Source organism: Brassica napus, chromosome A3 (genome assembly GCF_020379485.1).
Source record: "Brassica napus cultivar Da-Ae chromosome A3, Da-Ae, whole genome shotgun sequence".
Taxonomy (NCBI): Eukaryota; Viridiplantae; Streptophyta; class Magnoliopsida; order Brassicales; family Brassicaceae; genus Brassica; species Brassica napus.
In genome coordinates this window covers 3,674,953-3,697,456 of record NC_063436.1, presented here as the reverse complement: position 1 = coordinate 3,697,456, position 22,504 = coordinate 3,674,953, and the positions used below count along the sequence as shown (strand labels likewise).

General features: G+C 34.4%; 3 protein-coding genes and 1 long non-coding RNA gene across 4 annotated transcripts; 3 read left to right on the top strand and 1 right to left on the bottom strand.

Annotated features, from left to right (window-relative positions):
* Window positions 1–55: 55 nt before the first annotated feature.
* Window positions 56–5,898, top strand: LOC106433975 (serine/threonine-protein kinase RUNKEL-like). The gene is made up of 10 exons (XM_048771282.1): window positions 56–315; window positions 410–499; window positions 740–792; window positions 880–955; window positions 1,028–1,089; window positions 1,180–1,258; window positions 1,337–1,393; window positions 1,527–3,158; window positions 3,290–4,159; window positions 4,513–5,898. Exons 1-10 carry the CDS (start codon window positions 268–270, stop codon window positions 5,641–5,643), a joined length of 4,098 nt encoding a protein of 1,365 aa, XP_048627239.1. The 5' UTR covers window positions 56–267; the 3' UTR covers window positions 5,644–5,898.
* A 3,879-nt stretch (window positions 5,899–9,777) lies between these two features.
* LOC125595838 lies at window positions 9,778–10,546 on the top strand. Its single transcript, XR_007330656.1, has 2 exons — window positions 9,778–10,179; window positions 10,280–10,546. It is a non-coding gene; the product is annotated as an uncharacterized LOC125595838 (long non-coding RNA).
* Window positions 10,547–15,156: 4,610 nt separating this feature from the next.
* LOC106433958 lies at window positions 15,157–17,989 on the top strand. The gene is made up of 2 exons (XM_048771279.1): window positions 15,157–15,518; window positions 15,618–17,989. Exon 2 carries the CDS (start codon window positions 15,625–15,627, stop codon window positions 17,746–17,748), a length of 2,124 nt encoding a protein of 707 aa, XP_048627236.1. The 5' UTR covers window positions 15,157–15,518; window positions 15,618–15,624; the 3' UTR covers window positions 17,749–17,989.
* Window positions 17,990–18,689: 700 nt separating this feature from the next.
* On the bottom strand, window positions 18,690–21,366 carry LOC106433965 (inactive beta-amylase 9). Its single transcript, XM_013874808.3, has 3 exons — window positions 20,997–21,366; window positions 20,285–20,767; window positions 18,690–19,722 (listed from the first exon to the last, which is right to left on the bottom strand). The coding sequence occupies exons 1-3, from the start codon at window positions 21,231–21,233 to the stop codon at window positions 18,850–18,852; spliced, it is 1,593 nt and encodes a 530-aa protein (XP_013730262.2). The 5' UTR covers window positions 21,234–21,366; the 3' UTR covers window positions 18,690–18,849.
* Window positions 21,367–22,504: the final 1,138 nt, after the last annotated feature.

Genomic DNA, 22,504 nt, shown 5'->3' with positions numbered 1-22,504 from the left:
GATAAATGGGCCCAACAAGCCCAGTTTCTCCATTTTATTAAATTCCGGTATTTTTCAAAATATATTAATCAAAATCATCCTAAATTTTCTCCACTTCTCCTTGGGATTTGAATTTTGAAAATTCCATATTTTTCTCTTCATCGCTTCCCCTCTCTGTTTCTCTTTCTTCCCAGATCGTTTCAACAACAGCCCGTCGGCCACTAGTTAACCTTAGAGCTTGGAAGATTCCGAATCGGATCTCAGGCGGGGGGAGTTGAAGCTTTGAGGATGAACCAGTACCACATTTACGAAGCGATCGGGCATGGCAAATGCTCGGTAATTTCTACTCTGCTTTACCATTCCCCGATCATCTTTGTTTATGTGATTTGTTTTGTAGTTTTGATTCGAATCTGTTTGTCTCTCGTTGCAGACTGTGTACAAAGGAAGGAAGAAGAAGACGATCGAGTATTTCGCCTGCAAGAGTGTCGACAAGTCGCGCAAGAGCAAAGTTCTTCAAGAGGTACTCACGCACGAGATATCTTTCTCCTCTTTGCCTAATCAGTGATTGAATGCTTAGGTTTCCTGAGATTGAATGCTTGATTTTAGTGAGCTGGTATCTGAATAGTGACGGATTCACTCTAGATTCGTCATCAATTAGGGATCTTGAATTTCTATTTCTGGATGATATGTTTGTGAGTCCAAAGGCCGAATTGATCTGATTTTCGAAGTGACTTGGATACTGACAAGTTTCCTTTTTCAGGTCAGGATCCTTCACTCGTTAAATCATCCAAATGTACTCAAGTTCTATGCGTGGTATAGACTTTTGCTATTATCTAAACAGTTATCTGGCTCTCTCTTTGTTTACTTGTTTCTGATTATCTTCTTCTTGTGGTTTCTCAGGTATGAAACTTCTGCACACATGTGGTTAGTTCTGGAATACTGCGTTGGGGGTGATCTCAGGACGTTATTGCAGCAGGTATTGCTTCTACTTCAACTCTCTTATTGATGGTAGGTCACACAGGTTTTTAGAACGTCATTTATTTTGTAGGACTGTAAGCTGCCAGAAGATTCAGTCTATGGTCTTGCCTATGATCTTGTTATAGCCTTGTTGTAAGCTCCTTTTCTTACTTGTTTTACACTACCTCTAGGTGCATCTAGGAAATGGTTTCTCTTATGGACATTTTTTTCCGGAATTTTCAGGTTCTTACATTCGAAAGGAATTACATATTGTGATCTGAAACCATCAAACATCTTACTTGATGAAAATGGACATATCAAGGTAAGCAGTTTTCTGTCTTTTCTATGCAGGTGTGTAGTTTATTTGGTTTAAATGATATCATATTGCTTTGTGTTGCAGCTGTGTGATTTTGGGTTGGCAAGGAAGCTAGATGATATTACTAAATCTCCATCCACGGTAAAGAGTATTTATATGTCCGTTTTTTTTTCTATATATAGGCTTTACAGCGTTAGTGAATTTATGATTTCAAATTACACCGGAAACTGTATGTATGACATAAATACTCATCTCTTGTGATAACTTGCATCAGGGAAAACGTGGAACTCCGTATTATATGGCTCCAGAACTATATGAAGATGGAGGGGTTCATTCTTTTGCTTCCGACCTATGGGCCCTTGGCTGTGTGTTATATGAATGTTACACTGGGAGACCTCCTTTTGTGGCAAGAGAGTTCACCCAGCTTGTGAAATCTATTCATTCAGATCCAACTCCTCCACTCCCTGGAAATGCAAGCCGTTCATTTGTTAATCTCATTGAGTCTCTTCTTATCAAAGACCCAGCGCAAAGAATACAATGGGTAGATCTCTGTGGCCATGCATTTTGGAAGAGTAAGATAAATTTAGTACCGTTGCCTCCTCAGCCTGCTTTTGATAATATGATTGGCATATACACAAAGCCTTGTCTTTCTGAGCATAACGGAGACAGACCATGCAAGACCCCTCAAAAGTCTCGGGAGAAAGATCCAAAAGGTAGTTCAAAGCACAAGGAAAACTCCACTCAAAGTTCAAGGGGCCACGAGACGCCACAAAAGGGTACTCCCGGTGGTTCAAAAACTCAAACAAAGCTTCCTATTAAGGCAACTGAGGAAAAGCATGGAAGTCGTCCGGGTGCTAAACGACAGGTGAATATTCTAAGATTGTCAAGGATAGCGAAGGCAAATCTCCAAAAGGAAAATGAGAAGGAAAACTACAGGAGGCCCTTACCTAATAGCAACGAGAACTGTGCTGAAGTGAAGATCGATAACACTGATATGGAACTTGATTTTGATGAAGACAATGATGAGGATGGTCCAGATGAATCAGAAGGAAATGAGAACACCTCTTGTGCACAAGATGAAAGAGTTTTGAGTCAAAATGAGAGTCACAGAAGGCAAGGAGTTAAGAGTAAAAATGTGCCTGATGAGAACTCGTCTGCAAATGGAACCCCAACCTCGGGTGAAGCCAGAGGTTGCCATGAAGAGCAGTCAGAACCTATTGAAGTGTCAGCTGCGCTACCTAGTGCTAGTCCTCAAGTCAAAACTCATAGAGGAAGAGATGTTTCTGGTATTAATGTTCACCACGACTCGTCTAAATCACCTTATAGCCTCAGTGACGTCCTTTGGCATTTATCTGATCTTTCTGTTAGACCCGTCATGCCCAGCAGAAAATCTGACAAAGAAGCTGTGCCTTCTCTCTCATTCGAAGCACCACAGCCTTCTGATTTTGGTAAGATGGGAAAGCAAGAACTTGAACCGCTTAACAATAGAATCATAACGGTTCTAAGTGGGAGTAGTGCTGGCATCTCAGAGAAACAGTATTTGATCAGATACCTTGAGACATTGAGTACCAATGCTGATGCAGCCAACATATTGACCAACGGGCCAATAATGCTTGTGCTAGTTAAAGTTCTGCGATTATCCAAGACCCAAGCGTTTCGTGTCCAAATTGCTTCACTAATTGGTTTGTTAATTCGGCATTCTACTGCTATTGAAGATGAGTTGGCAAATTCTGGTATTTTAGACTCTCTTACCAATGGCCTCAGAGACAAGCATGAAAAAGTGAGAAGGTTCTCTATGGCAGCCCTAGGTGAATTGCTATTCTACATCTCAACTCAAAATGAGCATAAGGATTTCAAACCAACAGAATCCCCATCCAAAGAAACCAGGTCTACATCGGGTTGGCAGGTCAGCATTCCCGAATTGTTACTCTTACTTTGGCTTATAATGTTCATGGTGTTATTCATGGACCAGAGTACATTGCTTCATATCTTTTCATTGATTCCTGTTTAAAAATATTCTTTTTTTTCTTGAACTAGGTTTCAAGTGCCTTGATCTCTCTTGTATCATCTATGTTACGCAAAGGAGAAGATGACCTGACTCAACTCTACGCGTTGAGGACAATAGAAAACATCTGCAGTCAAGGAGGTTATTGGGCCAGTCGTTTCTCCAGCCAAGATGTGATAAGCAACCTCTGCTATATTTACAGGGCAGCTGGGAAACAGGAGAGCATAAGACAGACTGCTGGATCATGTTTGGTCCGTCTTGCTCGTTTTAGCCCTCCTTGCATTCAGACGGTTGTAGAAAAGCTTACATTGAAGGAAATAGCTTCATCTTTCGTCAAAGGCAGCGCACGAGAGCAACAAACTTGCTTAAATCTTCTGAATATGGCTATGATTGGAAGTCACACATTCCCAAGCTTTGGAAGGCATCTTGTGACATTGACAGAGGAGAAAAATCTTTTCCCTAGTCTGCTTTCCATCTTAGAGCAAGGAACTGAAGTTCTGAGGGGAAAAGCTGTGCTCTTCGTTGCACTTCTGTGCAAAAATAGTAGGCGGTGGCTAACAAATTTCTTCTGCAATACAAGATTTCTTCCCGTGGTGGACAGATTAGCCAAAGAAAAAGACTCTTATGTGCAACAGTGTCTTGAGGCATTCGTGAATGTCATTGCCTCCATAATACCGGGTTTGCTGGATACAATAACCAGTGATATCCAGCAGCTAATGACAGGAAGACGCCATGCACCTGTCTCTCCCCTTAACAGTCGAGCTGCTCTAAAGACTAGTGTACACTTGTTCCCTGTGGTTCGTCATCTTCTTGGAAGCTCTTCGTTTAAGAACAAAATGGTAACCCAACAAATCCTGCGCCAGCTGGCAAATCTTACAAAACTTGTGGAAGCCTCATTTCAGGTCCGTAGTTACAACTTTGCGATGTCCTTTTCATATTATTCTCTTCCTTCAAATGAATGCACTGTTTTATTTGATTTTGCACTAATAGAATTGAATAAATGCGCGTCAAAGATTAAATACCTTGCCTTATGATAGCTACTCTTCTATAATATGGTTAGGATTGCTTACTGGATAGGATTAAGAATCTCATACAACTTTTATTGGAACTTTCACTATAGATGTGTGTTTAAGATCTAACATGTTTGAAAAACTTTCTCCATTTGCTCTCTTGTCCTAATCATGGTTTATGACACAGTGAACTTTGATATGACATACTTGTGCAATTTTTTTCATGACTTGTTAACAATTTGCAGGGAAGAGATGACTTCCGTATAACCCTTCTTCAAGTTCTAGAATGCATAGCAGAAGAAGCTCCTCTGGTTACACAAAATGCTGAGATTATTATCCGTGAGATTCTCCCATCTCTGGCTGCAATTTACAATGGAAACAAAGACGGGGATGCTCGGTTTCTCTGTTTGAAGATCTGGTTCGACTCAATGACAATTCTATTAACCGAGTGCACACAATTGGAGCAACAGACCTCTGAGGATTTGAAATCAGTATCCAACTCTCATTTCCTCCCGCTCTACCCTGCACTGATCCAAGACGAAGATCCAATCCCAGCTTACGCACAAAAGCTACTCCTCATGCTAGTTGAGTTTGACTACATCAAAATCTCCAGCATTTTGCAACAGAACACAGTTTCACAGTGCTTTGAGTTTCTTCTCGGAGACTTGTCAAACGCCAATGTAAACAACGTCAAGCTCTGTCTTGCCTTGGCTTCAGCTCCAGAGATGGAAACTAAACTACTTTCTCAGCTCAAAGTAGTGAGGAGGATCGGGAACCTGCTAGAATTTGTGAATGCCAAAGACATGGAAGATTTCCTTGAGCCTACTTTGAGTCTCTGCAGAGCTTTCTTACTACGGTCACTTGGGAACAAGAAAGGTCTCAGCTCCAACAACACGAAAGAGCCAACGCTTTTGTCTGAGGCACCTTTTATGTTCGAGATTGATCCACAAGAATGCATAAGAGACATTGTAGATTTCTGTAGCAACATTGGCTTGTTCTTGGACCTCGCGGCTTTAGATGACACAAGCATCACAGTCGCAGATATTGCCTCTGAGTGCGTTGTGTTGCTACTTAAAGCTGCTTCAAGAGAAGCCGCCACGGGGTTTTTAACCAATCTTCCTAAGATCACACCGATCCTCGACTCGTGGCGCAGGAGGAAGAGCATGGAGACACAAGTGTTGGTATTGACGAAAATCTTGCATTGTTTGGGTTATGCGTGCAAGCAGTATCTATCGCATGCCATGATTTTGTCGATATCAGGATATGATATCTATAAGATCAACGCCATTGTCTCTGAGATCAAGAACTCAGACGTCGCGGGTCTTAACAGCGTCGCTTCGCTAGTTGCTGTGGAGTTGCAGAGGTTACCTCGTTGACTTTTGGACTATTCTGAACCAAGGTAAGAGTTTATGATATCGATTCAAGTATTTTTATTGTTATTTGTACAATGCAAAATATTTCTACATTCTCGTTGTTAAACTAGGAGTAAGCTGTAGTATTTGAATATGCAAAGTATATCCAGGCTTTTGCCATTTTCTTGAGCAGCTTTGAGACGAGAATTGCTTGTGAATAATTAATATAACATTTTCAGAAGTATTTTGTTGAATTATGTAAATTGTGGTCTTGTTAAACATGTTGTGTGAACACGGTTAGAAGTGGACTTGTACAGCCCTCCGAATTACATATGCTTTTATATCGTTTCTATTTTTATATGGTACTTAGTACTTACAATAATAATATACCGTTCACAAGTCCGGCTCATTAAAACATTGCCAAAGGTGCAGTACCTATTAAAAACACTATTTCATCATTCCTCCTGCGAATCATTTCCGAAATACGCTTTATAATTTCAAATATAAAGTTTTTATCCCTCCAAAAAGAAATCTCCAAACTTCAAATTTGAAGTTTGAAGTTTTGAGTAGTGAAACTCTATATTTGAAGTTTCACTTTTCAAAACTTCAAATTTGAAGTTTCTTATTTTATTTGCATTTTGATCCCTACCATTACACATCATATTTATAATTCTTAAATATTTTCTTGTTTATCATATTAATCCTAAAAAATTTCATATCTCATAAAATTTTCAATTTTCTTATAAATTTAAGTTTTACACATAAAATTAAATAAAACTTTAAAATATGTTTGAAATATTTTAAAACTAGATTTAGACAACAACAATACAAAGAAACTTAACAACAATTTTTTTTCTTTCAAAAATTGCATGAAGACATAATTATTACACAAATATAAATATTGCAACACTAGTAATCATGTAAATTTGATCTAGAACCTCCAAAATCTCCAAAATATTGTCCAAATAAATTTTGTGTAACCGAAGATGGTTGTTGTTTTGATGTCTATTTCGTCTGATTTTTTTTTATTCAGATCGATTGTACTCACTGATTTTTAATATAATTGATAGAAGTTAAGTCTTTTAGCCATATTTATTTTCCTCTTTTAATTTCTTGTTCAGATCTAATGTATTTACAAGTTTAAGATCACATAATTTCAACAATTTTTAGTTTGTGATCTACAAATTTAAAATAAAGAGTCATTTTTTACTTCGTAATACACTAGTTGATCATATATATACGCATTACGAAAATATTTTTATGGAATAATATAGTATTTTTCTTGAAGTTTAATATTAATTATGTTATTACTATTTAAAATTTGTATTTTAATATAACATTTTATTAGTTAATACTGTTGTAATATTTTTATATATGTGCTTAGTTATTTACAAAACTTTTATGAATTTAAATTAATTATTACAAATATAAGGACTATAAGATAAAATACAAATAATTTTGAAGTTAAGTTTGAAGTTTTACTTTTAGAGAATAACACTTGTAAACTTCAAATATAGAGTTTTGAAAACTTCATAATAGAGTGTCTTTTTGGAGATGCTCTTATACCCCTTGATGAAAATCATAATTTTGCCAAAAATACTTTTACTTTTACAAAGGATTAACAAAATTAATTAATGATATTTTGGTCGTTTGGTTTTTGGACTTCAAAATATATATCTACCATTAAAAATCCATTAAAAAGCTCATTCCAGTAATCAGAAATTTTATTTACTAAAAGACTTAAATTCATTGTATGCTTATGAAAAATAAAAAATAAATTATCTACATTAAAATTATAATATTATTGATTGTTTTAAAAATATAAAATTATTAATATCAAATTATAATTATATATAAAAGTTGGATCCAAAAATTTTTTCATTAACAAACAAATTATTAACTTATATTTGTAGGAATATAATTTATATTTTAAAATTTTGACTATCCATTCGGTTCTTGGTTTGGTTCCAATTCGATTTCTATTTTTCGGTTCCAAAAATATAGGATCCACTTAGTTATTTATGAAATTTGATTTGTTTCTCATTTTTTGATTTTTCGGTTCCGGACAAATGTACTTAAACATATATACTATCTTCAATATAAAGTTATATCAAAAGAATTTATTTAATTTTAATAATAAACTCAACGGTTTTGAGCGCGAATCAAAATCTGTTATAGTATTAGTTTTCCACATTACTCAAAGGAAAAAAAATGGATTATATGCTTTGCAGTTCTGGCACATGCCAATTAGGCAATAACCGACCGTTTACAACAAAGTACGTACGGACCTAACCAATTCATGTGGAGCTTTAGTTGGTGTTATGGAACTTAATATAAATAAGTACACCAATATTATTCATACGATATTCTTAGTAACATGAATCATCAATTATATATACAATGTAATATAATGATGAAAAATAGTACACTAAAATCGGTGACTTTTTATGTATGTTAGCTTTATCAAATAATTTACAGACTTCTCATCCTGCGCATTACCTAGCATATTAATACAATGCATTGGCCACAAAGACATAACAAACATAGTTTATAAACTTGTCTCACACGATTATTATTCTATCCATTAAAAATTTGAATCAATTCGTGTAACATATATACCAAAACTGGTTATGAACCGGTTTAAAATATCCCTAAATTATTTTGTGATATGAACCGGTTAAGCTCAAATGAAGTACTTTTTGAAACATGTGAAACTCAAGAGTAATGTGCATGTATCATTTATATACAATTATTTTGTATAGAAGCAAGGGCTCTGTGATGTTGAATTCCACGTTATAATACATATACAATATAGTCACTGAAATTGATATGTGAAAGTCAGGAAGACTAACTAAAACTTGTGTAGCATAGTTCTATTACAGTGGTTGATCTTCTCTATAATCAATCACGTCCTAAATCATAGTCACCATGGTATTTGTACAATAACATTTCCTGTGTGGAACCTTTGGTTTCTGATGTAGTTCTGTTTAGTTTCGTACATAATGTTCTGAAAATTACATGCTTTGTTATCTACACAACGTGAACTTGAAATATTGCTCTGTGATTTTTTTTCACTCATTGTTCCGCATGATTACTGGAATTTTGCTCTGTCGTCACACTATTCAGACACAAAGAGACAGCAATTATCCCTTATAATAACCATGAGATTTAAAATCATTAAGATTAATCTATGTACTCATTGTAGGTAGAGGATGATTAGAAGGGAGGTCTGATCATCACTGGTCACAATAAGCAATGTCAGTTTAAGTTGTGAATGTTAAAGAGAAGAAGAAAACGACAGATTTCTGGTGCTTTATACGACTGAGAAAATCAACATTAACAGACTCTTGGTGCTTTATACGCAAGGTATAAACTTTCATGTATAAACTTAAGTTGTTAGATAGCTTTAGAAAATGTGGGTCGACTAAGAAAATATTAAATGGCAAACATAATTATTCTAGGAATTTATGGGTAGTTGTATTTTGATAAAGAATGATTCTGAAGCTGACACGTAGGCACAGAAAAATTCTTAAAAGCGACATTTCAATAATTCCAAAATGTAATTAATACAAAATTGAGTTTATATCTTTTTAAATAATTTTTAATTAAGATATATGGGATATTTATCTCCGATTTATATTTTATTTTGTCCTCTATAAAAACTATATTTGGTGGTTTACTCATTCATAGTTGTTGGATAAATTTTATAATTACCAATATAACGAAAATATCTCTAATTCAACTTTTGATTCTTCTTTGAGAAAACCAACATCCTTTTTGTGTTCTTCTCCTTTCATAAAATATGAACTCAACGATGTGAACTTCGAGTTGACATTACTTTTATATGATATATATAGTGGATGAATAAATAAAAAGGTTATGAGGTTTAAGTCAATTAGTTTGCTGAATATATATATTTTTGTAGTAGTTATTGATATAAATATATTTAAGTTTTTTTCCTATAATTGATATATAAGATATATATATAGTGGTGAATATATAAAAATGTGTTTATTCATTATTTTATATAGTTTATAATATATAAAACAATAATTAATCTAACATTATTATTCTTTCTATAATTTTGACAATTAATACCATAAATCATTATTTAGTCTTACCTTTTATTTTAGATCAAATTATAATAAATTAAAATTAAATTAAAATTAAAATCATAGACCATTCAAATTATAACAATTTTCTTACATTTATAAATAGATTTGTGTCTCTCTATAGTTAATTCTTGGATTATAATTTGACCGAAAATCTCTTGAATTTGAAATAAAAGGAAATGTTATATTCTCTTATCTATATTTGACCAAGAAAATATTTAATTATAATGTGTATGTTTCACTATGTATATAATCAGAAAAAGTAAAGAAAAACACACCAAACAAAAAAACGTTAAACTGAATATCTTACAACAGAGTTTTAAATTTACTTATAAAATGGTCTTCGCTATGAAAACTTTAGTTCTGTTTGTTTTCACTACTTTTTTCATCATATCTTTTGTTGATTGTCATACGACAACTATGGCTACTACCCCTGCTAGTACTCCTGGTAACAATTTATTTTTATACTACATTTTTAATTATATGTACAATTTCATTCTTTTTGATTAATATACTTATTGGTTTAATAATTTTATTCACATAAATAGATTATGGAATAAATTGGGCGACTGTAGTGTGCTTCCAGATCTCAACGCCGTGTGATGTAGCAGGGCGATATGGATGCTCACAGTTTTGTTACCAGTGGAATTATTTTTATGACAGGTGTGAACCGAATAAATGTTGTTGTCACAGATAAGTAGTCTGCGTTCAGAATAAAATAATCTTATAAAATATATTGGCATTTGTTTGAAAGTAACATCAACAACTTTCATGCTTTATATCAATATAGGATCAAGAATTGAAATAAATCAAAATTATTAGATTGAAATAGTTTGATTCAATCTATGTAATAATATTTTTTTCAAAGATTTACGAGAAAAATAAAATTATATCAGAATACAACTTTGTATTAAAATTTTAAATTATGTAATTAATCAAAAGTCACAAATTACTCTGACTTCCAGTCATACAAGTTCACGTAACCATGAAAAATGTAAGACAATAAGAATTTAACATGAAGAGATGAGGATTGCTTATAGTCAATAGCAACACAACTTGATGGGGGGGTGAGATCTTTACTGAGCTGAGTGATATGTAAATAAAATTTCAGTATCTTTGCTTGTGCATCATTGGCAATAAGAAACCTTCTCGAGCCTGAAAATATAACTGGTTACTATATTTTGATCCGCGCTTTTAAATCGCAGGATTATATTGCTTTTTGTAGAGAAAATTATTCAGATTAACTCTTATTTCTTAGTTAATTACAAGATTAACTCTGAGTAATCTAGACATGCTCTTTAATAAGATTAAAGACACAAAACCATTGTTACTGACAGTTACTACTATAATGCCATTTTCTCTCTTTTTTTATTAACAAGTAAAACTGAAAAATCAAAGCATATATATTTAAAAATATGCTCGATGAATCCAAATTAAAACATTTTTTTTTTCAAATTAAAACATCTTTCTCTCTAAAAACTCGCATTTAGGGTTCATGCGATTCTACGACGACCATCGATTTCTCCGTCGAGGCTGCGCGAACAAAGAAAACCCTAACTCTGTCTAGTCTCAATTTCGGTATTTATTCATTGAGGTGAGAGCACACTTGTTTTTTTTTTTCCTTCTGAGATCGACAATGAACCTCGTGATGCAACACTCTTACAAATAATGCAGTTTCTTTTTTATTTGAATTTCGGTTTACTGTATTGTTTTATGCTATTTGGTGTCATACTGTGTCCAGTATGTACCTTCTCTAAGACCCGAAAGAGTTATAGATCCAGCGTTTCACACAAGTCCATAGAGATCAAGAACTCCACAATGATTCTTGTGATGTTTTGATTCGTTTTTGCCTCATCTTAGTATCAGTCTTTAAATTTCTAGTCTACATGGTAATGTATCTACAATATTAATTTAGAGTAATATTTTTTATCGACCGGTAAAAAGTTTTCATTAAATTTTAAAGCATCCAATAAAACATGTAACCGTAGTTAGAGACATTGTAAATACATTTATTATATTTCAGTTACTAAAATGATTCCCTGTTAAATAGGATATTTTTTATATTTAGAAAGTCCAATTGAGTAACAACCGTAATTAATTCAAGTATTGTCTATTCCATGTTATGTTGCATTTAAAATTATCATGATTTTATAAGTCATAAAGTAAAGATCGGATGTCAAGAAAAAGTGTTATACAAAATATTTAAATATAATATTTACATTGTAACTGATGAAATAATCCTATATTCATACGAATCATACGATCATCATCACCTTGAAAATAGGTACAAACCAAAATATTTGATCTAAAACTCAAATAAACATCACAAAAAGGAAAAAATAACATAACACTATCATCTCAAAATTTGTCATTATTATTTTAATTTTAATTTTGTAAATCAAAATAGAAAAAGTCATAATCCGAATTTAGCGCTGGTTCTAGACTAGTCTATACTATTAAAACAAAAAAATCTTAAAAAACTATTTACAGAAAGTCAAAAACAAAAAAATCTTAAATATAGTTATATATGAATATTAATTCATTTTTTATTTGTAGAATAAGAAATAGAATTTCTATAATATTTATATATACATAATTCATATTCATAATTAAACTGATAGACCAATTAATAAACATAAAATTACTTAATCCATTTATTAAATATTTTATAAATTTTAAAATTCAAAATAATTATATATACAGAATAACATATATTCATGATTTTTAAAAACTACTTCAACTTATTAAAATAAAATATTAAAGTAAGATATCTAAACTAATCAATTTTATATTTTACATTTTCAAATTAGAATATTAGAATATTAAAATATAATTAAATATATTTTAATTTGATAAAAATACAATACTAAATTAAGTTGATATTAATATTATTTGATTATAGGTTACATCAAACTATAGGTTATGTTTAACAATTACAATTTTTTGCGGATTATTTTATAATAATGAAAATATTTATCAAGTATGAGACGGGTAGAATTACATATAGTTAATTTCTATTATAATTAAATAAATTTTGACCGATATAAAAAGTTAAAGATAAATTCATGTTATAATTTTAAGCTTTAAAGTATAAATAAAATTATATGGGGTGGGTATATAAAGGAATTATCTTATTCTCATAAAATTATATTTATAGAAATTTTAATTTAATCATATTTTTTTTTAAAAAATCATATAAAACACACATATGTATAAAATTTCTAATTTGCAGTAAATTATTATTCAAACAAACATTTATCTTGCGCTTTAAAAGCGCGGATTAAAATCTAGTTCTCTTTTATAACTCACTTTGTCGTTCAGTTGGTGGTTAGACTTTCGACTGGAACAGTCATAAGAAAGAGGCTACATCTGTGTGGGGAGCCCATCCATTAGTCAAGGTGTGCTGAAGAGTTCAAACTATGGAGAAGAACGATGAGTTCAAGGCTGCAGTTAAATCTGTAGGAGAGACAATCAGCACAAATAGACAACCTAAAAGTCCAAGCATGGTTTCATGACCAAGGGTATGACCGTTGGAGACTGTCACTCCAATCTTTACGACGTTGTAAACGATCTCAAGGATGGCTACTAAGTTTCCATTTTCCCTGTTTTTTTTTTTTTGCACTTTGTTTATACGCGAAAACTGATTATATATTGTATACATATGCAATTCATTTGCTTCTTTCTTCTGAAACAAATGATTCCTTGTCAAACGTCTTTTGGTTCCTGCGTTGTCTTTTATCACAAACAACCCTTGCTACAGTGTGTTCTTACATAAAAAGGACACATTATTTTTCCATTTGATGAGTCTAATTTCTTTGAGTGGAGGCGTTGGGTACTATTTTCTTACATGTAGCTGAAGTAGTGAACACACTAAGAAATGAAGCAAAAATGGTTTCGGGTCTAAAATAGTTCTGGTTTCGATTTTTAAAAGAGTTAACTAGGTTGTTACTGTTATTAATTTTAACCAATTTGTGGTCAAAATAAAAAAAACAAGTCTATCAAATCCTAATTAAAAATTTTAAAATTAAATAAATTTGTCAATAAAGGAAAAATAAATCTATCAAATCCTAATTAAATCTATTAGAATTAAGTAAATATATGGCCTAAAGAAAATAGATTTATCAAATTATAATTAAATCTGTCAAAATGTAATAAATCTGTGGCCAAAAGAAAAATAAATCTGTCGAATCTCAATTAAATCTGTCAAGTTGAAGTAAATCTGTCAAAAAAAAAAAATTTGAGAACGGTAGGTTAGAAATGTTATATGTCATGAAGGGGGGCCTATTAGAAATAGAATTTGTGTGGAGTATGAAAATTCTAAGAGTTAATAGATTTTTAAAAGTTAAGTAGATTTGATGAATTCTTACCCAAAGTATTGTATAAATTGTCATTGATTATTATAGATTTTCATATATACTTTTCTTTCCAAACTTTTCTTTCTATTATTTTTAAAAAAAAAATTCTTTCATAAAATAGAACTATTAGAACATTAAATAATAATTTTGGTTTTTTAATATTTTGACATTTTGATTTGTCTTGTTTGATTTTTGTTTTAAATTTTTAAGATCAACCTATGAATTTTCTCATGATTTTATTTTAATATCAAATAGTTATATTTCATGAAAGATTTTTTTTAAAAAATTGTTATTTTTAATAATTTCTTTTATCTTTAGTTTTCTTTTTACAATTATCTTCGACTTGACAATAAAAATGTAAAAATATCTTGTTGTGTTTGTGTTTTTGTTACATAGATTTTGAGAATCCTATGACTATACGTGATATTTGTAAAGTTGAGTGTTATGAGTAAAACTAAAGAGAATTTATGTCCCAATAACAAAAGAGTTTAATAGAATTACAAAGTCAATAAAAACTAAACTTTTTGAATAACATAGGATTTCCATAGAATTTAAAAGTCCACAAACCAATGACAAAGGATTCTAATAAGATTTTAAGAATTCATAAACCAATAACAATGAAATCTCTAAATTTTAAAATTCCTTCAAAATTTAACTCCCAATAACCCCCCCCCCCCCGAAGTTTATTCATGCAAACTTTTTCTATCTATTTATTCATGTAAACATTCAAATTTTTAATTTGAAAGTCTTTTGTCGGAAACAAAAAACAAGAGTAGACCAACCTTGAGAATGTAAGTACAAATTTAGAATATTTTTTACTGCATTTTGAAAGAAGGAAGCTATATTTCACCGGATCTGTGTTAATATCAGTGTTTTTAAAACCGGACCGGAAGCCGAACTGGATTTTTTTGGGTCATGGTTCAATATGGTTCGATTTGGTCAAACTTGGTTTAATACTCTGGTTTAATATATTTTTAGTATATAAATTTTAAAGCAATGTTATTAAATATGATATGTAACTAAAATATAAATAAGTTTTAAACATAAAATATTATAAATATAACTTAGTTTTATGTTTAATTGATGGTTTATAGATTTTTGATAGTTTTAGTGGCTTTTATTGGTTTAATAATTTTGAAATCCAATCTATCTACGTGGTCGGTTCATGGTCGAACCAATTACTAAACCCACTTTTTGTCATATGAAAATTCAAAATGATTATCTGGGCATTCTAGGCCCAATAATATTCGTTCGCCCATTTACATTCTTCTCGTCAGCTATTTTCCCGCCAAAATGAATTGGGAACAGAGCTTTATCACCGCCGTGAAAAGGGCAAAGCACAACTGTAAAAGAGTGAGATTTGTCCTTCTCCTCCAAAGACGACGGAACATTCGCCGCAGTTCTCTCCGACATCGGCCTCTTCTTAGTCAAAGTGAGCTCCTTAATCTCTCAATCTAGCGTTCCTTAGTATAAAGACGCTTGCTTTAGGTTTAGGGTTCTTACTAATATAATATGTATTCTTCTTCTACAGCACGAAGATGGATCTCACCATTAATGCCGTTACAGAGACTTGGATCAAAGACACTTCCTCACCAAAGTTTTGGACCACGTGTCCATTCTGTTCCGTGTGTTACAGATTACATAGAAGCTTCGTCAGCAAACAGACAAGATGTCGATGTTGTAACAAGGACTTCACCGCGCGTGAGACCCCTCTTCAAGGCCTTTCGTCTAAAGACAGTACACCTAAAAGGATACTGAGTCAAATGCTCCGTGAAACACATCAGTACCATCCGGTTGCTCCTTCCAGTTCCGGTCCAAGCTTTTGGACCACGTGTCGAAACTGTGGGTGTAGACATCGTTTTCTTAGAGTGTATTTAGACAAATGGTTCGTTTGTCCGAGTTGCAAGGAGGAGACCATTGCAATGGAAGTACTTTCAAGTTCAGGTGAGGTTCGGTTCAGCAAATGGTTCCAAGAGTTTAGATCCATGTGTAAGAATGAGGCTGCGTCTGTCTCTGGAAACAAAAGCTCTCCTGGTGAGAAGAGAAAGAGGGAAGAAGAGGTTGCTGCTTTGTCTCAAAACCACAGCAAGCCTGATGGTGTTATTGGTAGCGGTGTAGACAATAACAGAAGAGGATTCAATGGTAATGGAGATGAAGCGTCAAGCTCTGGGAATGCTAAGGTGGATAACAACTTTTGTTTACGTGATTCAAGTTCAGGAGGTGGTGTACAACCAAAGATTGCTGGTCTGAAGTTTAACGACTTTGGTAAGCTGAGGGAAGAAGTAAACTTTGCAGTTGGCCAGGTGTGGGCTCTCTATGACACAACAGATAAGGTTCCTAGACAGTATGCTCTCATCAGAAAAGTTTCAGTTCCTTCTTTCGGGCTTAGGATCACATATCTAGAGCCAGATCCTGATGATGAGGAAGAGATCCAATGGTTTGAAGAAGACTTGCCTGTTTGTACTGGTCAGTTCAGGCTTGGGAAGAATGAGAACACAAAAGACCGTTCACTATTCTCACATGTTATCCACTGCAACGAAGGAGGAAGCAACTCTGGTCATTTCACTGTTTCCCCAAGGAAAGGAGAGACTTGGGCTCTATTCAAGAACTGGGATATCAACTGGTCTTCAGAACCTGATTCTCACCGCAGCTATGAGTATGAGTTTGTTGAGATCTTGTCAGATTACACTGATGGAGCTGGTGTATATGCTGCTATCTTGCATAAAGCAAAAGGCTTTGCAAGTGTCTTCTTCCCAATGGGAACTGGTGATGCAGACAAGTTTTACATTTTACCTCACAGTTTGTACCGATTCTACCATAGGATCCCTTCCTTCAAACTGACTGGAGTTGACGTCAAAGGTCTGCCAAAGTATGCTTACGAGCTGGACCAAGCTGCGTTACCTGCAACAATCGAAGAGGTAACCGTCCCTTCACATCTATTAGCAGAGTTTGCACCTCCAAAGCCAGAAGCTCTCTGCTTTCCTATAAACGGAAAGGTTTTTAAAACTGGCCAAATCTGGTCATACATCGGAAGCAATGACAACATGCCTCGAGACTACTGTAGGATCCATAAGATCAGTGTGACTCAAACATTTGAGCAGGCTCCAGTTTACAAAATAGTCTCCTATCGGTTAAAGGCTAAGCGTTTACCTGAGGAAGGCATCATCCCTTGGGAGGACAAGAAACTGCATGTTAGTTGTGGAACTTTCTTGGTGAGTAAAGTTTTTGCAGCGCTCGCTCCGAATAACTTTTCACATCTGATGGTGCCTCAAGCCTCCATGGAAGGAAATGAATATACGTATACCATTCTGCCTAAGGTTGGCCAAGTGTGGGCAATATACAGATTCTGGAATGGTTTCCTTGAAGAAACCTATGAGGACTACGTCGTTGTGGAAGTTCTTGATGATGCCTTGGACTATAAGGTTTTAGCGCTGGAGCCTGCGTTGCAGTTTATTGAAGAGAAAGAGGGAAAGAGAGTTTTTGGAGCAGCTGAGAGTAGGCCACGTGATTATGATGATGGGGATGAGGTGATGTTTACAATCCCAAAGTTGAAAGTGCTGAGATTCTCTCATCAGATTGGTGCTTCCCGGGTAACTAAGGAGATAGATGGAGAGTTGAAAGAGCTTTTTGAGCTTGATACTGCAGCAGTACCTGTATTGTGAGGTGACAAGAGCGTTGAGCAACGGGTGTCAGAGAAGGATAAGTCCCTTTTATATTAGCTTTTGGTGGGTTCTGACTCAAGTTTTGTTTTTGCTTTAAGATCTAAGACCCTTTAAACTTCAAGACTAAATCCATGGTTTATGTATGTTTTTCTTTTGTTGGTTCAAATATATGGAAACTCATGAATCTCCTGCGATGGTGCGTAGGAAAAGAGCAGTGGTTTGGATTAGACTGAGAAACTTACTGAACTTTCTCCATGTTTAATTACTAGCCATTTGATTCAATAGTAGTTCTTTGTTCATTGTCTATCTAGCTCTCCTACTTGCATACATATGAGCTTAAGTAATCTCATCATTGGCCTTTGTGTCATCTCTCAGCAGCTTGTTATCATCAATCATGTGATCTGATATAGTTTTTTTCATGACTTGAAATTTGTCAATTTCACTAAAAAGATCCCACCAACAAAATTTAAAACAAACACACATAAATTCAATTTCAATTTCTGTTACGCAGAGATTTAAGTAAATTTCAGAATATGGATCTAAAGGGTTGAAATTATCCGATCAAATGTATCAACAAACTGCTCATTCAATTATAATGGAGATGCAAGAAGGCAAGAAGAGTCGGGATGGGGGAAGCAACTCCATGAAGTTAGTTGTTCTGAAGAAACATTGCCGAGTGTCATAGTGAGCTCAGAGGTGAAAAAACTCTGAAGATGTTATTAACAAGGAAGCATTAGACAATAGAAATAGACGATTCAGTGATAATGGAGATGCAAGAAGGGTAGAAGCCTTAGGATGGGGGAAGCAACTCCTTGAAGTTGAACGTTCTGATGACATCAGCACGAATCTAAAGTTGAATGAACACTTGAAAGAGCTGTTTGATTGTAGAGCATTACCTACAAACGTGATGAGACCTCAAGAGTTCTAGAGGAATTGAGTACTACAAGGAAACAAGAGATCTCTGTCTGTCTTAAAACTTCAGGATTCATGTTTTATGAATACACGGATACAAATAATTGTACAGGAATATGACAAAACTATATAAATACTAAATAACAAGAGCCTTTCTTTTCTTATTTACGTACAAATATTAAATACTCATCAAGCGGTTTGCAAACTATGTGCACCAGCGCCTGAACCTATGCTCACTGTCTGAGCCTCATCCTCTACCGCTTGATCATACGAAGACAGCTCAACCTGGTTCATGTTCCGAACAAAGACTGTGAAAGCATGGAAATGCTCAGGAGAGAAGAAAAGAGCTCCCATTCTCTGGTAAGTAAACAGATCAATTCCCACACTCTCATCCTTCAGATTCTCAACGATCCTCTCAAACCCGCCAGGGACCGAAGCAGACGAGTTCTGCCCTGAAACAACCACTCCTTGTCTCTTACACGATGCTTTGATGCTGCCAAGTAAAAACTCAGGGCTGGAGAGAGAGGCCGGAGACTGATGCTCGTCGGATAGATCCATTCCAGGTATTATCATTCTACAAGAGTTTTTAGCAAAGATCTCCGCGATGGCCTCGTACCTGTCGTGACCATTAGAGCTGTAGAATCCAGCTGTTAGCTCAGAAGGCTGAGATCTCAGCTTGTTCCACTGGTGCAAGAGAGGTAGCTTCCCACTTATCGACACACCACTTCCGCTAAATGCTGATGAAGCAACGGAGAGGACTCGGTCTGCATGGGAGGTGAGAAGAGACGAGTACCAAGTCAAGAAGAAATCTCCATACTGAGACTCCCATGACCCGCCGTCTGAGAAGAAAGGAGTGGAATGAGGCTGTTGGTCGTAAGCAGGAGCGTCGTGTGGACCACCGAGTCCCCAAAGAGGGTTTCCTGTGGACTCAGCGTAGTGTTTGAGAGCTGAAAGCATGTGTTTGTCGTAACACTGGAACTCTCCTGCGCCAGAGAGGTGAGTCTCGTGTTGATGAGAAGGATATCTTAGCTCTCCGTCTGGTCCCATACCTAATGTGATTCCCTGTAAACAAAATGAACAGAAGATCAGAAACTAAAACCAGAGTAAACATATTGAGTAGGGCTGGGATTTTGGTTTTCGGTTAGTTCGGTTCAATTCGGAAACAAAAAAAAAAATCGGTTTACGGTTAGTTCGTTTTCTCAAAAGAAAATGTACCAATCTTAACTGAAATTCTGAACCGAACTAACCAAACTAACCAAAATTCGAAACGAAATAACCGAACCAAAATCTGTACCGAAATAACCTAACTAACCAAAAAGTTTTAAATTTTATTCAATTTAAACCGAAAATTTAAGCAAACTGAACTAACAGCAAAACCGAAAACTTTGGTAAAATTTTATCCGTACCGAAATAACCAAAAAAATTCAAATTTTAATCAATTTAAACCGAAAATTTAACCGAACTGAACTAACTGCAAAAACCGAAACTTTGGTAAAATTTTTTGAAACCGAACTAACCGAAAACGACTTTTTTGGACCGACCCAAACCAACCGAATTCCGAACTAACCAACCAGTACCAAACCCGCAGGCCTAAGTTATTGAGAATGCAAGTGCAAAACAATACCGTGATTGTGTTGCCCATGTAATCCGAGAAAGCAGACTTGAAGCTCTCGCAGAAACCACCATAAACCTCCAAAGGAGTCTTCCCATCAAGAACAGGAACATCATCAACTCCAAACGACAAACAATCTTTATACTGTTTCCCATATCTGTCCGTAAAATACATCCCAGGCTCAGCTTCCCCTATCTTTGTCACCCAGTCAGGGAGACCAATCTCCGGGTCTTTGGACCCATGAAAAGAGAGTGACACCTGAAGCTTGAGTCCAACCTTCTTAACAACCTCCGCAACAGCTAAGTACCCTGACCAATCATATTTCCCCGCAGCTTCTCTCTCAACAACTCCCCAGAAGACAGGTAACTCAACTCCTTCAACTCCGAGTAGCTTCAAAGCTTTGAGTCCAGCAGTTATAGCTTTCATGTGGTTCACGTTGTTGCAGTCTGAAACTGTGTCTAGAGGAAGACCCACGAATAGCTTCACGCTCTCAAGCTGCAACAAAGACAAAAAAAAAACAAAAACAAAAACATGTTTTAATTACATACATATATACATTCACCCTTGTATATAAAGGAGAGACCTTTTTGCCTATTTTTCCTAGAAACGATTAAATCAGAGAAAGACTCAATTTTGCAATCGAAATCAATTTCAAAATCAAATCTCATAACAACAAATCAATTGATCTGAACAATAGCAATTGAAGGAAGAAGAGAGTAGTTACCGATCTAGAGTTTGAAGTGGGTTTCAGAAACGGAGCTTGATCGGAGACGACGGCTTCGCATTTAACAGATCTGGGAGAGCACCGGATCCGAATCTCCTTCCATTTCGAGCTTTGGTGGGCCAAGAAACTAACTTTATTTCTCGATTCACCGGACCCAAATCGAAACCCGAGCTCCCTGAAGGATAACTCAGCTCTGCAGATCTTCGCTTGAGGGTTACCAATCACTGAAACCTCCATTTTTTACGAGATCGAAAAACTCAAAAAGGCAAAGAGGATAAAGATGAATGTGATTTTATCCTTTAATCCGAATAAAAGATCAAAAGTGATTTGTGTATGTCTGGAGGAATTTAGGTTCGGTTTATATAAGAAACAAAAAGATGATAAAACAGAAAAAGGGCTAGTGGATAAAATTGTGCCCTCGTGGACATTCCACGTGTCGTCGTCTGAATGCTCCCATACTAGTAGCCGCTTATAATTGTATTCATTTTTTTCACATTTAATAATGACAATATTGACGGCTAAATGTGTCCACGAATATTGAATTCTTAATGGAAACGTATATTTTTCTACGTCAACAGAGAAAACATAATACGGTTCAATATACTGAAAAGTATTTTTAGTGGTATACTTCCATAGTTCCATGGAGAAAAAATGTGTGATACAGAATTACAGATCGTATCTACAGAGGCGTGTCTACAGTGTATTAAAAAAAGCATTAGTCTCAGGCCCCTGATTAATATGATTGTTTTTAGGGCCTCAAAATTTAAAATAATTTCTAGTATAGTAGTCTAGATTTATTTAAAAAAAAAACATTTCTACGAAAATTAATTAACTCACTTTTTGAATTCATATATTTTTTTATATGATATAATATAACATATTTACATTATAAACTTATTCTTTTACAGTATTAGACTTGTGTATTTGGTGAAAATAATATATCATATTAGAAAATTGCTTTCATTACAGTTGTAAATAAATTTATTTTTAAAACTTGCCTTAGACCCCTAAAACTTGCCTTAGGCCCCTAAAACTCTTCGCACGGCACTGCGTATCTATGGACTAAAAATGTTTTTAAGTAATAAACAATTTTTTCTCAAAAAAAAAAAGTAATAAACAAATTGTTCGATATTAAATTGTAATACACCTTCGCATGGATATATACTTCCATCTTTTGAAAAGAGTGAACCAGATGTTCTACCTTTTTTAAGTTGAAAACCTATCTCTCATTAGTTAATACGAGAGTAAGGGCATCCATAACCGTGTTACTCATGGCTCCATAACCTAGTTAAATCTTTTATATTATTTTTTTTTTCAGTTAAAAAAAAAAAAAAAAAGGACTAATCGCAGGTTTCCACCCGGTCATGGGACCCGCGCACAGTGACAAGCCCAGCAAAGAATTGATCCTTACCTACAGACTCCAAGATACAATTATGTCACAGATTCCTAATTTTTTTGGTCCCCACATATTATAAAAATAATTTGTTGCTAAGTATTTTTTTATAAGG

Bases quoted from the DNA above. Each gene is read 5' to 3' on its own strand.
- LOC106433975 (XM_048771282.1), top strand. From the start codon at position 268: ATGAACCAGTACCACATTTACGAAGCGATCGGGCATGGCAAATGCTCG. The intron at 316-409 runs GTAATTTCTACT...CTCTCGTTGCAG, and splicing joins TCGGGCATGGCAAATGCTCG to ACTGTGTACAAAGGAAGGAA. The intron at 500-739 runs GTACTCACGCAC...TTCCTTTTTCAG, and splicing joins AGAGCAAAGTTCTTCAAGAG to GTCAGGATCCTTCACTCGTT.
- LOC106433965 (XM_013874808.3), bottom strand. From the start codon at position 21,233: ATGGAGGTTTCAGTGATTGGTAACCCTCAAGCGAAGATCTGCAGAGCT. The intron at 20,768-20,996 runs GTAACTACTCTC...TCTTTGTTGCAG, and splicing joins CCACTTCAAACTCTAGATCG to CTTGAGAGCGTGAAGCTATT. The intron at 19,723-20,284 runs GTATTGTTTTGC...TTTTGTTTACAG, and splicing joins ACATGGGCAACACAATCACG to GGAATCACATTAGGTATGGG.
- LOC106433958 (XM_048771279.1), top strand. From the start codon at position 15,625: ATGGATCTCACCATTAATGCCGTTACAGAGACTTGGATCAAAGACACT.